The sequence below is a fragment of the Thalia democratica genome, chromosome 4, assembly GCF_965202585.1.
Source record: "Thalia democratica chromosome 4, ktThaDemo2.hap1.1, whole genome shotgun sequence".
Taxonomy (NCBI): Eukaryota; Metazoa; Chordata; class Thaliacea; order Salpida; family Salpidae; genus Thalia; species Thalia democratica.
The window spans coordinates 66,126,174-66,140,259 of NC_139168.1; the positions used below are offsets into that span (position 1 = coordinate 66,126,174).

The following is a 14,086-nucleotide window of genomic DNA, read 5'->3' on the forward strand; positions in this document are numbered from 1 at the left end:
CTTGTATACTTATAAAACGTAAATTGAATACTTTTTCGAAGTAAAATGAAATTAAACGCTAAAGTAAATAAGTCGACTTCTCGACTAAAACCGGCCGGATTAGCGAGGAACCGGATTAGCGAGGAAGCACTGTATTACAAAGCAGCAAATATATATAAATGTAATGAATAAAAACATAAAAAATTAATTGATCTTATAGGTAAAAAAAAAGCTATGCTGTTTTCTTTAGTCTTAATAAAAAGTGTAATATGTAAAAAAAAAAAAACTTAAGACTTAATTAAATTGAATAAAAAATAAAAGTTTCTCTAAATGTATTCGAAACGTTTTGAACTTTATAAATAATAGAAGAGTAGAAAAATAAGTTGACTTTTAAAATCATGAAATTATTTTTTAATGTTTTGATATAATCGAAACAAAAAACTTATTATCTATAAAGCAAAAATAAACATTTAAAATGTTTTTTTTTTAACTGAATACGAACCTTAGGCTCAACTCCTTTATATTATCTCAAAAATGTGTTTAATTTTATAAAGAATACCCATGTAATAAAAATAGATGGGCTCTTATATACAAAAAAATGTAGTTTTTGTTTAATCTTAATAAAAATTATTATACTTATGAAGTTAGATTATAATGTTTTTTATCTAAACTTGTTATAAATCACAAGCTCAATTAAATTTTTTTGAAACGTGTTTATTTTTATAAATATAAACAATTAAAAAATAGTTGAACTTTAGGTCACAAAGTTTTTTTTGATTACTCTATCTAAAAAAAAATTGGTACTGAAAAACCAAGAAGTTTGAGCAAGATCTTGTTTGTTAAAATTGAAAAGAATTATAAGTGTAACAGATTAAATTAAAACTGAGTAAAAGTTAAAAAAAAAGTTTTCAAAATGCACGAATATCTAAAAGCTTCTCTTTCCCACTATAATAATATTAAAAGTTGTTTATACTCCACCAAGTCGAAAACTACTTAAATTTGTTATAAAATCATGTAAACTTTTCCTTTTAAAATATAGTTTTACAAAAAAAATGTTTTTTTATTTTAAGAAAATTAATAAATCTTTTAAATATTGAAAAATATAAAATACTTGATATGACAACATGCAAGAAAAAAAAAATAAATTCATCAATTTTGTTGTCTACAAAATGTTGAATTGAATTAACAAAATCTTAATTAATGTTTAAAAAAAAGAAAATTTAAACTTATTAATGAAAATATAAGTAATCAAACTAAATAGTAACGCTAAAAAAATAAGGAATTTTTCTTACCATGACGAAATATACCGATTGAATAAGCAATTAGCAAGGCCTTATAATCGTTCTACATAATGAAAATATGACAAACAATGTTGTCTGCTGTTTTTTTTTTACTTTGAAGTATTTCAAACAACTCATATTGATATTATGAATATGCTTGCGGTACGTTGTAAAAAAGTAGAACGAAAAATATAAATTTGTAAAACTTTACATCGGAAAGCTACGAGAATTAGAATATGGTGTATGTCTAGCTTTTAACGATTTAGTTTCTTAAACTTAGATCGTGCATCTTAGAAAATAATTTAGTTAGTGGAACGTCATATACAATATTTTTTCTAACAAAAATGCCAGCACGGACCAAAAGTTATTTGATTTCGAAGGAAGAGTACCAGAATTAGTTTACTATACCGCCTCAAATCTACTTGAACATAACGTTTTAATAAAAAAAATGTTTTAGATTTAAAACGCTTTATTTCTGGAAATCTAGCAATTCTGCTTGAAAGAATTATTTAAGCTTCCCGCCAAATTCTTGCGATTCAAAACGATTTTTTACAATCTAAATAATTTAACAAACGCCGACACGTATTAAGAAAAAAAAGAATACTGAGGATTAACTAAGAAGTTCATTGTAACTTTTATAAGATTCATATACAAACTAGTTTTTAAAAAACGACATTTTATTTTTTCGTAAGATAAAATAGAAAAACGACTTTTAAGATAGTTATTGAAAAAACTTTTGTCAAATTATATTTATGAGTTATGTGAAAAAAAACATTTATTTTAAGTTTCTAACTAAGTTTCGAAAAATAACTGTTAGTATGTTAATTAATGGTTTCAACTGCTGAGCTGATTTTAGTAACAAGTTTAGTTGGGTTACAAGTTGTTGAATATGTTATAACATTTTTTATATTACAACGATTATTTTCAGGGAAAAAAAAACTTTTCATTAGTTTTTATAATTTTACACTTGAAATTTTATGCTTACTTTGCAATTTTTAAGTTGTTACCCAAGACACATTTTACCCAATCTGATTTTTTTCTATAGAAAGTATATTATACTCTTTTTAGTCATTAAAAACAATAAATTAAAAACCAAAATAAGTGATAGTTTTATAAAACTTATAAATTTTTTAGTTTATTGAAAACAATACAGAAATTGACATTCGGTAATATAGTCAAAGGAACTGATTTATGCTTAATTCTTTAAAAATATCAAAGAATTAAATCAATTTATAAACTCTAAAAATTTTTATACTGTAGATACATGATTAGAAGAATATCTACATAAGTGACTTGTTGCATTTGCATAAATAATCTGAGTAACTTTTTAACTTTTTATAACTGTATTTTTAAAAGTTGGCATAATAGCTTTTAAGAATTTATTTTACTGTATTAGTGCTGATTAAATTTTTTTGTTAAACGTGTTTTAAAAAGAATTTCTATAATTTTTTTTTGGGTAGATCTCAGCACTTATAACAAAAGAAACAGTATTCAAACTAACAATGTCATAAATATCACTTCATTTCAATGTTAACACAAAACTGTTAAATATTTTAAACATAATTTATTTTTTCACCATTCCTTTATGTTCTTTTCCGAAGAAACGAATTCACCGTTCGGGGACTCCACCCCGGCCGGAAGCGTCGCCAGGTAAACGGGGGCTTCGGCGCCCTGATCGGGCGTCCTCGAGGCCTTCTCCCCGCCCAAGTCCGTCTTCACCCACCCGGGGCACACCGCGTTGATTATGACGTCACTACCCTTCAGCTTCCTGGCCCACACGAAGGTGAGCGCGGACATGCCGACCTTGGACATTCCGTACGGCTGCTCCACGAACCCGTCCTCCTTGCAAGTCCCCCTCCGGCAGCTCTCGACGAACTCCTCCATCTTCCCCGTCAGCTCCTCCTCAGTCAGCGTCTCCCTCCTGAAGAACTTTTGGTTCTCCTCGCTCAACTGCTTGAGGTACATGATGCTCAAAGTGCTGGACACGTTGACGATCCTGCCACCCTTCCTCACAATAGGAAACAGGATCCTGCTGATGTCGACGGTTCCAGTGTAGTTCGTCCTCACGCAGTCCTCCGCCTTTTTCACGAGCGGCGTCGCGTCGGTCGAGTTGTACGCGATGCCCGCGTTGTTCACGATGACGTCGATGCCCCCGTATTGTGACGTCATGAAGCTTTTAAGCCGCTCGATGCTCTTGACGTCGCAAACGTCCAATTCGTGGAACTGGGGGTAGAGTCCCTCTCTCTCAAGGGTCTTCACCGCCTCCCTGCCGCGCTGCTCGTTCCTGGACAGAATGAAGACGTCCCCGTCGAACTTCTGGCACAGCCCCCTGACGATGGCGAGCCCGATGCCCTTGTTGGAACCTGTTACTATGGCAACCTTTGTCATATTTAATTGATGTTTAATATTAATCTAAAAAAGGCTCGATTTTATTTTTCTTACATATGTCATTTACTATGGGTAATAATTTTTTTATTCTTAAACTGGTATTAAGTGCTCAATAGTTTAATAACAAAGTATACACACAAGTATACACACAAAATATTTATACGATAAAAGAGAGTATACTTTACGGTTACATGACAATTCAAATTCGGACAACTCAAATTCCGACAACTCAAATTCTTAAAAAATTATTTAAAAAACTATATCTCAATAAGTAATATCATTTTGAAAAAAATAAAATATACATATGTAGATTATATTAATATCTACAAGCTATTTTTTTCTTTTTTTTGCAAAATCTAAAATATTTTTAAGATATTTTAAAATTAATAAAAATAACTGTACTTTTTACTTTATTTAAGCCATATCTAAAAAAATATTCAATGTTTTTCAAAAAGAAAAAAATGGTTTATAGATATTAATATGATCTACATATTTATTTTTTATATTTGACAAATATACATTACTTTCTTATTTGTGGCCGTTTCAACTTTTTTTTAAGAATTTGAATTGTCGGAATTTGAATTGTCCGAATTTGTATAGTCGTGCACCCATACTTTACACTAAAATTTAAAACTTAACTCTTTATTCACCTAATTTTTGTCAAAGTAAAGTTTACTGGCGCGAAAATTAGTGATTATAGAAAAAAAAAGATTTGATAATCTACTAGTCAAACTCAATAGTCTTTTTTTATTTTTTTTTTCTGTTTGATACATCTATTTTTCAGATTAGGTTTTTACTAAAAGTTCTTAGAACTTGGTCAAATAATAAATCATAAGTCAACTTAGTTTATTTTTTGTTCAAATACTAACTTTCGCCTCAATAACATACAAAAACTTGGTGCATAAAGCATTAAGTCCCAAACACGTGTAAATTATTTTCTGTTTTGTGTAACATATACTCTTACCTGTACTTATGTGAAAAAATTAAAATTGCTGCAACAACTAATTTTTTTTCGTTGTATTGGAAGTAAGTAACAAAACTGTTGTAAATCATTTTTCAAGTCATAATTGCTTCTGGGGTCCTAATGACAGTATTTAAATCTCTCTGAATTGAACTTTGCAAGATCAAAACCTGGTGGTCGACGCATATACAAAAACAAGTTGTTTTTAGTTTAGGGTAAAATTGTAAATTAACTGAGTTTATAAATACAATAAGATTACTAAAACCATTTAAAAACGAACTAAGTTTTAGATACAAAATATTTTAAAGTAACTTTTGTTTTTTTATGTAAACATTATCAGTAGTGTTTCAATAGTAATCTACTTCTTTTATTTTAAACAAACATTTGTACATCACTTTCATACATTTTTGTTGACAACTACTTTTGATATTAGATAATTAAATGGCAGCAAATGTTTAGTCAAATAATGAACTATTGGTGCTGGTGGCTCAACAACCAGTCTGGCTTACTGTTCGAGGTCAGATTGTCAAGCGTACTTTTTTCTGTACGCTTTTCCTGGATACAGGCCGGCACTCCAAGGCGTTTAAAAAATATATTTTCGTTGAAAACCCTTAGATTTGCGTAACAAAACATAAACAAGCTTGTTATTGAAAATTATACAAACTGAAAACTAATCGATTAAGCAGCAAAATATAATGTGAAAAGAAATTTTCAATACAAATATAAAATATATACCACTACAATCATATTTAACTATTAAATTTTGTTTTACTTTTTAATAATCAAAAAATAACTTCCTAATAAGCTAGTCTAAACAGTACAAGCAAAAAAGTCAAGTTTTGAACTAACTTAGCTAACCAACTTTCGGTTATAAATGAAATAAAAAATAAGCAAGTCACTTTACTTGCAACTTTTCAGCAACAATAAATTCAAGGTGTGCTCGAAAATTAATCGCGTCACTTAACAACAAATTGCAAGTCATTGTAGAGCAAATACTAGTCATTGTTAGCTTTTGGAGCAGTGATAAACAACCGTAATGAATAGTAATTGTTAAAAAATCTGTTTGAATGACTGGTAGTTAATTTTCTCTAATCAAAGCTATTAAATAAAGTATAAAATTAACAGCACAAAAAATTTTATTTGTAAAATAAGCACAAAGTTTTTTATTTTCAAACAAAAAAAATATTTTAATCACACGTATTAGTAAACATAAAAATTCGCTTCAATTTTGAACTTATGATTTATGCAAAAAGTAGTGTTTACTTAACAAAGCTCTATAAAACAATGTTTTATGCCTCTTCCTCAAAAGTTACAGGACAAAATAGTTGAAAAAAGCGCAATAAAATAAATTAATATAGGTGAAATGTCAAATTGTTTAGATAGTTATGCCTCTTACTTTATAATTTTTCAATTTGTTTTATTGAGTTAATAAAATCACTAAAGTTTATAAAATTATTTTCAAATTTTAAATTTTTATGCTAGTTTTAGTTGCAAAGCGTTTATCAAACATTATATTTTTCAAATAACATTATATATCAGCTTAAAAGTAAATTTATTAAACTACTATTTTTATCTCTCGTACTATTATCAACTTCTAAATATGTAGTTTTTTATCTTCAAAGTTTCATCTCTACGGTTTTTTAATTAAAAATAAGTTATAAATTGGCATTAGTAGTTTGTACATTTGAAAAGTTCTAATATCTTTCGTACAAAAATGGAACAACAAGTAGCTGTTGTGATTTGACAAACACTTTATTGTTATGACGTTTAAAAGTAGCTAGTAAAGGATTTTAGAAACAAACATCATTTTAAATATTTGAAGTAACTGTATTATAACTCAGTTAATTAAGTTGTCTATATCTTACTATATTAATACAAATATAAATCATCTCTTGTTTTGTAAAAATAATATTTCTTTTTAAAACAGTTAAGTTAGGATGTTAGTAATCTAAATTAAAGTCATTTAAATAAACAATTTTAAACCGATATTAGGAAAGGTTGTCTTAATTAAGTTAAATAACCAAACAAATTATTAAGTACTTTACTTTATAAACTAAGTATATCTTTTAGGAAAAAAAAATTCTTAGTGTTAATAAAAAAAAATTGACCTTAAGTTATCATATTTCTTAATATAATAGTAAACTTAAAAGAAAAAAATAGATTTTAAGCTAGTAATTTTATAAGTAGTTTGTATTTAGCTGCTTTTAAATCAACATTTATGTGTTATTGTTTGTAACATTTTTTCTGGTATTAATGATTTTTAAATTAGTGTAAGTACTTTAAAACTTAAACAATTTCTAACAGGTTTTTTGTAAATAAAGTTTAAAAGACAATAATACATAACTTAAGATAGTATATTTTACTCTCTCCACAAAAGTGTTCTTCAATTCTAGAATTTTAAATTACTTTCAAAAACTATGCAAAATAGTTTAATCTAGGTAAATATTTTCATAGTCAAGTAGAACTGAAAGAAAACTTCTAGAATAACTTTCATTATAACATTTTAATACTAAATCTTTATTAATTATTAAACTTGTAAATGTCAATTACACTGTTTAAATAGTTTCGTTTATCAAAAACTTAATACAGCTTTTTAAGTACTTTTTATTCTATGTTTTAGTCGCGGGGCTCGCAAATATCAATTGCACTGTTCGTTATTGCTTAAACAAACAAGCTGTAATGTGTTTGTTTTATATAATGGATTTGATATATTGTTTGCGAGTTTATTTTTTCTGATTTCTTTAGTTTACATGGCCAGGTTTAGGGGAGTAAGGGTAATTCCCGAATTCAATACCCTGGGTCGTATTTTTCGTCTCTGATCTGCCCACCCGGTGCGAAACAAAAGTTCAATTTGGTGATCAGTTTGTTTAATTCAAGTAGTGATTTTTATCAAAAAGACTTGTTTAATGTAAAACTAGGTTATTTAAAGATTATTAGTCTTTTTAAGTAAAAATTGCTTTTGTAAGCGTTTTTAATTTGCTCGTAAAGTACTTATAAACTTAGTCAACCACTTTATTGTTTTTAAACTTAAAATTTGCTTTTTTAGACAGATTTTATGCAATTTTTTAAACAGTTTATTATTTTTCTATAATAACATATGTTGGTACAATAAAAGAAAATTACTGTACAATTTGTTTTTATTCATTTGTGAGTTATAGAGCAGAAAAGTTGAAAACTATATTTTGAAAACTTTGATAATACAAAAAAAAGTTACCTCTTTTTTTTGTTTTACTTAAGGCATACTTTTTAACATTTATAAAAAACAAACAATGTAATCAACCATAGGCCCAGACAACAATTTTGTTTTCTTTATAAAGTTTAAGCTCTAACAACAACCCAAAGTAAGGTTTATGACGTCGTCAAAATATTGGTAACATATTTTATTCAAATTACTGCAACTACGCTAATATAAATACTCTAATAAAGATGCTCCATGAAAAACCCTACCGCCAAAAACTGTTACGCGTCTTGTTATACCTAGTGGTAAAACTATAAATTTTCATTAAAAAAAGTCATACCAAAGTTTGTTTTCGGATAATATGTGCTTACGTTAAGGTTTCTTCAAATTTTACGCACTAAATTTCTACAGTGTTTACCACATTTAATATTTTTATTGATACAAAGTTAAAAGTCGCGATTTTATAAGTAAGTTGTACATATGGATTATAAAGTAGTCTCAAAAAATAAATGAGTTGTTTAAAAATAATAAAAAAAACGTTAGGTTGTTTTAAATGTATGTTTATTAACCAATAACATAAAATTTTTAGAAATTTACAACTTTTTATCTAAAGTAAAAGAAACAGGCGTTAAAAATGTTAAAGTTCTTGAAACCAAACGATTGGTATAAAAAGTTAAGGTGAGTTTATATCTATGTTTTAAACTATACTTGGATTTTTCAAAATTTCTTTATTTATGTTAGTTGTTGATTCATATTTTATTTTATAGTAATTCAAACTATTGATTAATAAGATTAAATTATGTTAGCCAGTTGTTTTTAACAAAAAAAACATAATCTAGTTAATAACAGTTGGTATTAAAAAATTAAAACAATAACAAAAATTTGTTTATAATTTCCGAAATCAATTTCAACTTCAAACAGTTTAGCTAAAATTAGATTTGTTTATTATAATATTATTCTCATTAACTTTTGTTTTATATTTATAAAATCAAAATAGAAACAGGCTTTTTATTATATTAGAGTTGTTTGAATTGTTTATAAACAGCCTTAATCGTATTCAAAGAAATATTTACATCTTTATTTCGTTAATAAACACTATACAATTAAAATAAGCTAGTTATGGATCTATAAATAAAAATGGTGTAGTTTTTATAGACTGAAATGAAATAACCTTATGTATTAATAAATCTTAAATGTTTTGTTAAGCAAAATTACTATTTTAAGCAGAACAATTTTAAAATATTGAAAATACTTAAACTTAATATATTTTTACAGAGTTTTAATCTCGCTCAAGTAAAACAAAGATACATTGATAAAATATGTATCAAAATTAAATTTATATTAAAAATAAATTTAACAGCTAATCAAATAGAGTTTCTAGAGTTTTTTACTAAAATAATTTACCACTTGGTTAAATATTTAAGTTGTAAAACAGCTTAAAGCTAGGTTTTTACGCATTGTTTAACAAACAAAATAATAACTTCACTTTTTAAGTTTTTTAACAGTTCAAAGTAAGTTTGTTAAAATAGTAGAATACTATTGACAAAACTTTATTGAAATATAGCTATCTAAATTTAAAAGTATCAATCTGTTTTTGTTTTTAAAGTTATAATTAAGAATATATTTAAGCTGTTTAAAAGTTTAGTTGAATAAACTATTTGAAAATTAATTTAATTGCCAAAAATTACACTGTTTTACAGCACCACGCTTTTAGTTTCAAGACTTAACTGCTGCTAAACTTGCTTTTTCATCGAAAGCCCATCCCCAGCCGAACACTCACTGACCGGAACGTTCAAGCTCTCAGCCATCATCTTCTGCACGTTTCCCGCGAAAACCTCCCAATTCGCTTTTTCCTCCTCGCTCGGCCTGCACACCGGCATGAAAGTGACCCTGCACGTGGTCTGCCACTGGCACAGCGTCAGCCAGAACGCCCACTTGAACTTTCGCGGGCACAAGTTGGTCCACCTCAAAGTGTCCCATTCGTTCAAATACTCGATGGTCACCGGCTGCACCGGGCTCGCGTGCACGAAAGCGCCTTTCTTGAAGGAGATCAGCGCCGTGCCGTTGGTCATGCGCCCTTCCGGGTACACTACCAGCTGGGGCCATTTTCGGTTCCAGACCCTGTTTTCAATGCGAGCGAGAACTTCACCCCGCGATTTCGAGCTCGCGTGGTCCACCAGAACCGACTGGGTTATTTTCAGCAGGGTTCCGAGAACCAAACGCGATTTGTACTTGCTCAGGCTGATGAAGGAGGGGAAGTCCCGGTCCGCCGCCACCTGCACGAACGAGTCGAAGTACTTGACCGAGTGCGGCGCTGTTGCCAATATCCGGGCTTCGGGTGACTGACGCCCGCGAACCAGGATGCGGTGGAAGCCGCAGCAGAACAGGCAGGCGCGTATGAGGGCCTTGAGCTGAACGAACAGGTGGTGGCGCAGTTTCGACATCGGCTCGTCGGGGTCGAAGCGCGTTCCGACGGACAGCAGGAAAGCTGATGAAAGTGTCAGTAGGGAGAAGAGCAGGAAGAAGAAAAGTCTTATCGGGGCGATGGTGAGAGACATGACGACAGTTTGGAAGATTCGGCGTTTTGACATTACTAGCTTCTTCTCGAAAGGATTGAGAAGTCCATTGGAGCTGACGGAACTATGAGGTTTAAAAGTTTTCATTCGATTTTTGTTATGAAAACATGTTAATGTAGTCGGTAAAAATAAGCAAACTATAAAGTGTTAACAAAATTAAGTTTACTTAGTTAAGGTTATGTAAGTGATCTTGAACTAAATCAAATAAAATACCTAGGCGGTTTTATGGTTATGATTTGAATTTTTAGGATACCAAAACAAAAAAAAAACAGTTTTTAAACTGATTAATAAGTGCTTAAGACATATGACGTAAATTTTATTCAATTTTACAACTTTAGAAATTAGAAATCATTTTACCTACTAACAATAGGAGAATTAATTTATTAATTTAAAACTTAACACTAAGTTAGAAACATGTTTTTTGATAAGAAATTGTAAAGCGCTGTTTTTATCTTTTAAGTTTTCATATTAAAAAAGAAGAAGCTATTTCAAACGATATTATAAAATAATTATGTAAAGTTTTACTAACTTTTAAAGTTTACTGATTTTTATTGCTGCATAAAAACCCTACTATAATAAGTTTTGCTTTTCAATATACAAAATTATTCTATAAATGTTTGTAAAAAAACTTAAATCGTGACATATAAAAGCATACACATGAATTTTAAAGCTAAATTGTGTTGTACAAAATTTTACAGTGGCTAAACTTAAAAACTAAATTCGCTTTTACTTTTGTTTCTTATAATAGCCTTAAAAACTCACTCAACAACGCAACTCGCGGTTTTCAACTATTGATAAAAAAGGCTGAAAATATTATTCTCAAATATAAAGTTGAACAAGTTCAACGGTTAATTATGTGTATACAAACAAATAAATACATGAAGTAAAAACTGGCTGAGTTAAAACTTAACTTTGAAAAGTTGTCCATACTGTTTCATACGTGACAATTTAACCTTTTAAAAACGTTCTTACACTATAACTAAAGCACAACCGGATGTATACGTTGCAGCTCCTAGTGTTAGTTTCTCTAATTTTTCTTAGCGTTATACTTTTATTGCCCACAGGTCGTTATAACTTACGCATAAGTTAGTATCTAAATTAAAGCATTTTTTCACTGTATTTTATTTATCTTTTTTCATTAACTTGTTTGTTATACTTAAATAATTTTTTAAGGTTTCTAGAAGGTTTTGAAGAACAATTTTATCAGTTCAAACACTGTGGTAGTAACTACTAGGGAAAAACATCTCAAAGGTTTCACTTAAGAATCGATCAGCATGTTCTCTTGAAAAGCTGGTTTGATGATCGTTCGGAAAAGCATGCAAAAAAATTATGTGCGATTGGACAACATTTGTTGGATTAGAAATTGTAAAGAAAATAACTTTTCAGATTTAATGAGGGCGAAGAACTCTTTTCAGCTACATATTCTGGAAGCCTTATGCATTCAATTTTTAAGGCCCTTTATGTTAGCAGAAAAAGACTGCATATCAAACCAGACTTTTTAAGTCTTTATATTGAGTAAATTTAAAGCATTTGGTTCCTTAAATATTTTAAAAAATGTACTTTTTTTGTTGTTAGTATCTATCGCTGGTTTATTTTAGCTTAATTTTAGTCTAACAAGTTTTATTAGTACAGCAAAGTTGTTTTGTATTGGCATCAATTAGTTGTTACAGTGGACCAGGGACGTAGCTAGCTCAGAAAAGTTACAAATCTAAAAAAATTAAAACATCTGAAATGACGCGTGATAGCGTCCTAGCAGGAACACAGCAACTTAAACTACCTCTAACGTTATTGAATTTGATCTGAAAATATGCAGTTATATTAATACATCAAAAATGGAATGTTAGGAATGTTGAAGTACGAGTGATAACTGTATACAAGGCTATTTATTTTGCTCCACACCCCCTATGACTCTTTATGTGTTGCCACTTTTGTAAACCCTAAAAACATTCATTAAAAATAAGTACAAGAAAATCACAATTTAACTAAAAACATTTATATTGTTTGATAATCAAACATTTAACGTAGTCAATATTAACAACAGGTTATGCAAATTTTTGTAACATAAAATTGTATGATTTTGATTTTTGAAGCTACAGCTTCCATTAGAATCGATTTTGCATGCAGCTCTCGTCAAATTAAAAGCTTTAACGCGCTAAATGTTACAATTTTGATGTTTTAGTTTGTTTAATTTTTACGACATTAAAAATGCTAAAGAGTGCATATATGTCAACTTATAATCTTAAACTTTACCGTTATAAGTAAATACACTATAATTTATTCCAACAGTTTTTTCTTATAATATAGTCATAAATATTCAAGTTCACAATGTTTTAAACAAGTTGGTTTTTTCTGCAACAAGTGGCATTAGCATATCTTAGAAAAATTAAAAGTTTTTAATTTAACTAAGCAGTATGTATTATAAACTTTCTATTAATTATAACTTTGAGGAAAACTATAAGAGTTTTAAAATAAATAAATTTTATGTACATAACTTTTGTAGAAATGTTTTCTTTTTTTGAATTTAGAAGCTTTTGATTTAACAATTTCTAATTTATGTTAAAATATTTGTTAGTTATAAAGTTTTATTCCCAGACATTAATCGTTTTTAAGTTTAATACAAATTGAAATTATCATTTTTTTCTTAAGTATTGAAAAGGGTTTTTTCTATTTAACCCTTTAAGTCAAACAAAATTATCAAATTAATTTTAATTTATAACAAAAAACAGAATTTAAATTTTAAAATGTTGTATATAATTTTTTTTAGTTCTTGGCAGCTATTTTCCAACTTAAGCAAATATATTAATGTAATATTACTCCTTAAAATGTATTTATTTTATTCTAATTGTATAAAATAACTATTATTATGTTGGTAAAGTTTTCGTAAAGAAAATAAAAATATGAAATTCAATGAAAGTTTATACTTTTGAAATTTACTTCTTTATTTTACGTACTTTTGAGTTTAACTAGAAACATGCTATAAGAAATGTTCTAAACCTTTTCATTACATTTGCAATATGTTTATTCTAACTATTTTTGTAACTTCGTATAGTTGGTTGTAGAAGATAGATGTATAATTCGGTGTACTTTTAGGACATAAACTTAAACTTAGTTTTAGTTTCAGGTTTAGAAAAAAAAGTTCAAACTTATTTTAAATCATGCTAATTATTTATTTAGTTGCTTTTATTCTTTAAAATTATATATCTTAATATAAAATTGTTTTAAGTGTTTTAATGCTTACGAAAAATTTTAATTACACTAAGTTCAAAAATGGTTAAATTCACAAAGTTCAAAGTTGTGCTTAGTATAAATAAAGAATCTATTTTAAATATGAAAAAAAAAACAGTTTTTGCAGTCAGTATTATGGCAAACAGTACTAGAAAAAGCAAATACAAAAATGCTATAAAACTTATATAAACTACCGTATAAATGTTTTTGTGAACTAAACGAAAGGTTTAATCTTACTTTTTGTTATTAACATTTTTAACTTTTTAACATTTTTAGATGTTAAAGTTAGAAAGGCTTTCAAAGTTATGGTAAAAGCTTCAAAAAGTGTCTGTTTTGAAATATACCAATTATATACTTTATACGATGAAAAACAAAAAAAAAATGTTTGTTTAAATAGGAAAACAAATATTTAAATTTTTTTATGTTTTCTTTAAATTTAAAAAGACCAACAACTATGCAAAGTAAAAAATCACAGAGTACAAAAGCACAAACAGTTCGA

At 28.0% G+C, this 14,086-nt stretch overlaps 1 protein-coding gene and 1 pseudogene across 1 annotated transcript; both read right to left on the bottom strand.

Annotated features, from left to right (window-relative positions):
• Positions 1 to 2,831: 2,831 nt before the first annotated feature.
• Positions 2,832 to 3,647, bottom strand: LOC145833592 (carbonyl reductase [NADPH] 1 pseudogene; annotated as a pseudogene).
• A 5,872-nt stretch (positions 3,648 to 9,519) lies between these two features.
• On the bottom strand, positions 9,520 to 10,449 carry LOC145833593 (lysophosphatidylcholine acyltransferase 1-like). Its single transcript, XM_082940747.1, has one exon. The coding sequence runs from the start codon at positions 10,447 to 10,449 to the stop codon at positions 9,520 to 9,522; it is 930 nt and encodes a 309-aa protein (XP_082796873.1).
• Positions 10,450 to 14,086: the final 3,637 nt, after the last annotated feature.

Coding starts and splice junctions, on each gene's coding strand:
- LOC145833593 (XM_082940747.1), bottom strand. CDS start 10,449: ATGAAAACTTTTAAACCTCATAGTTCCGTCAGCTCCAATGGACTTCTC.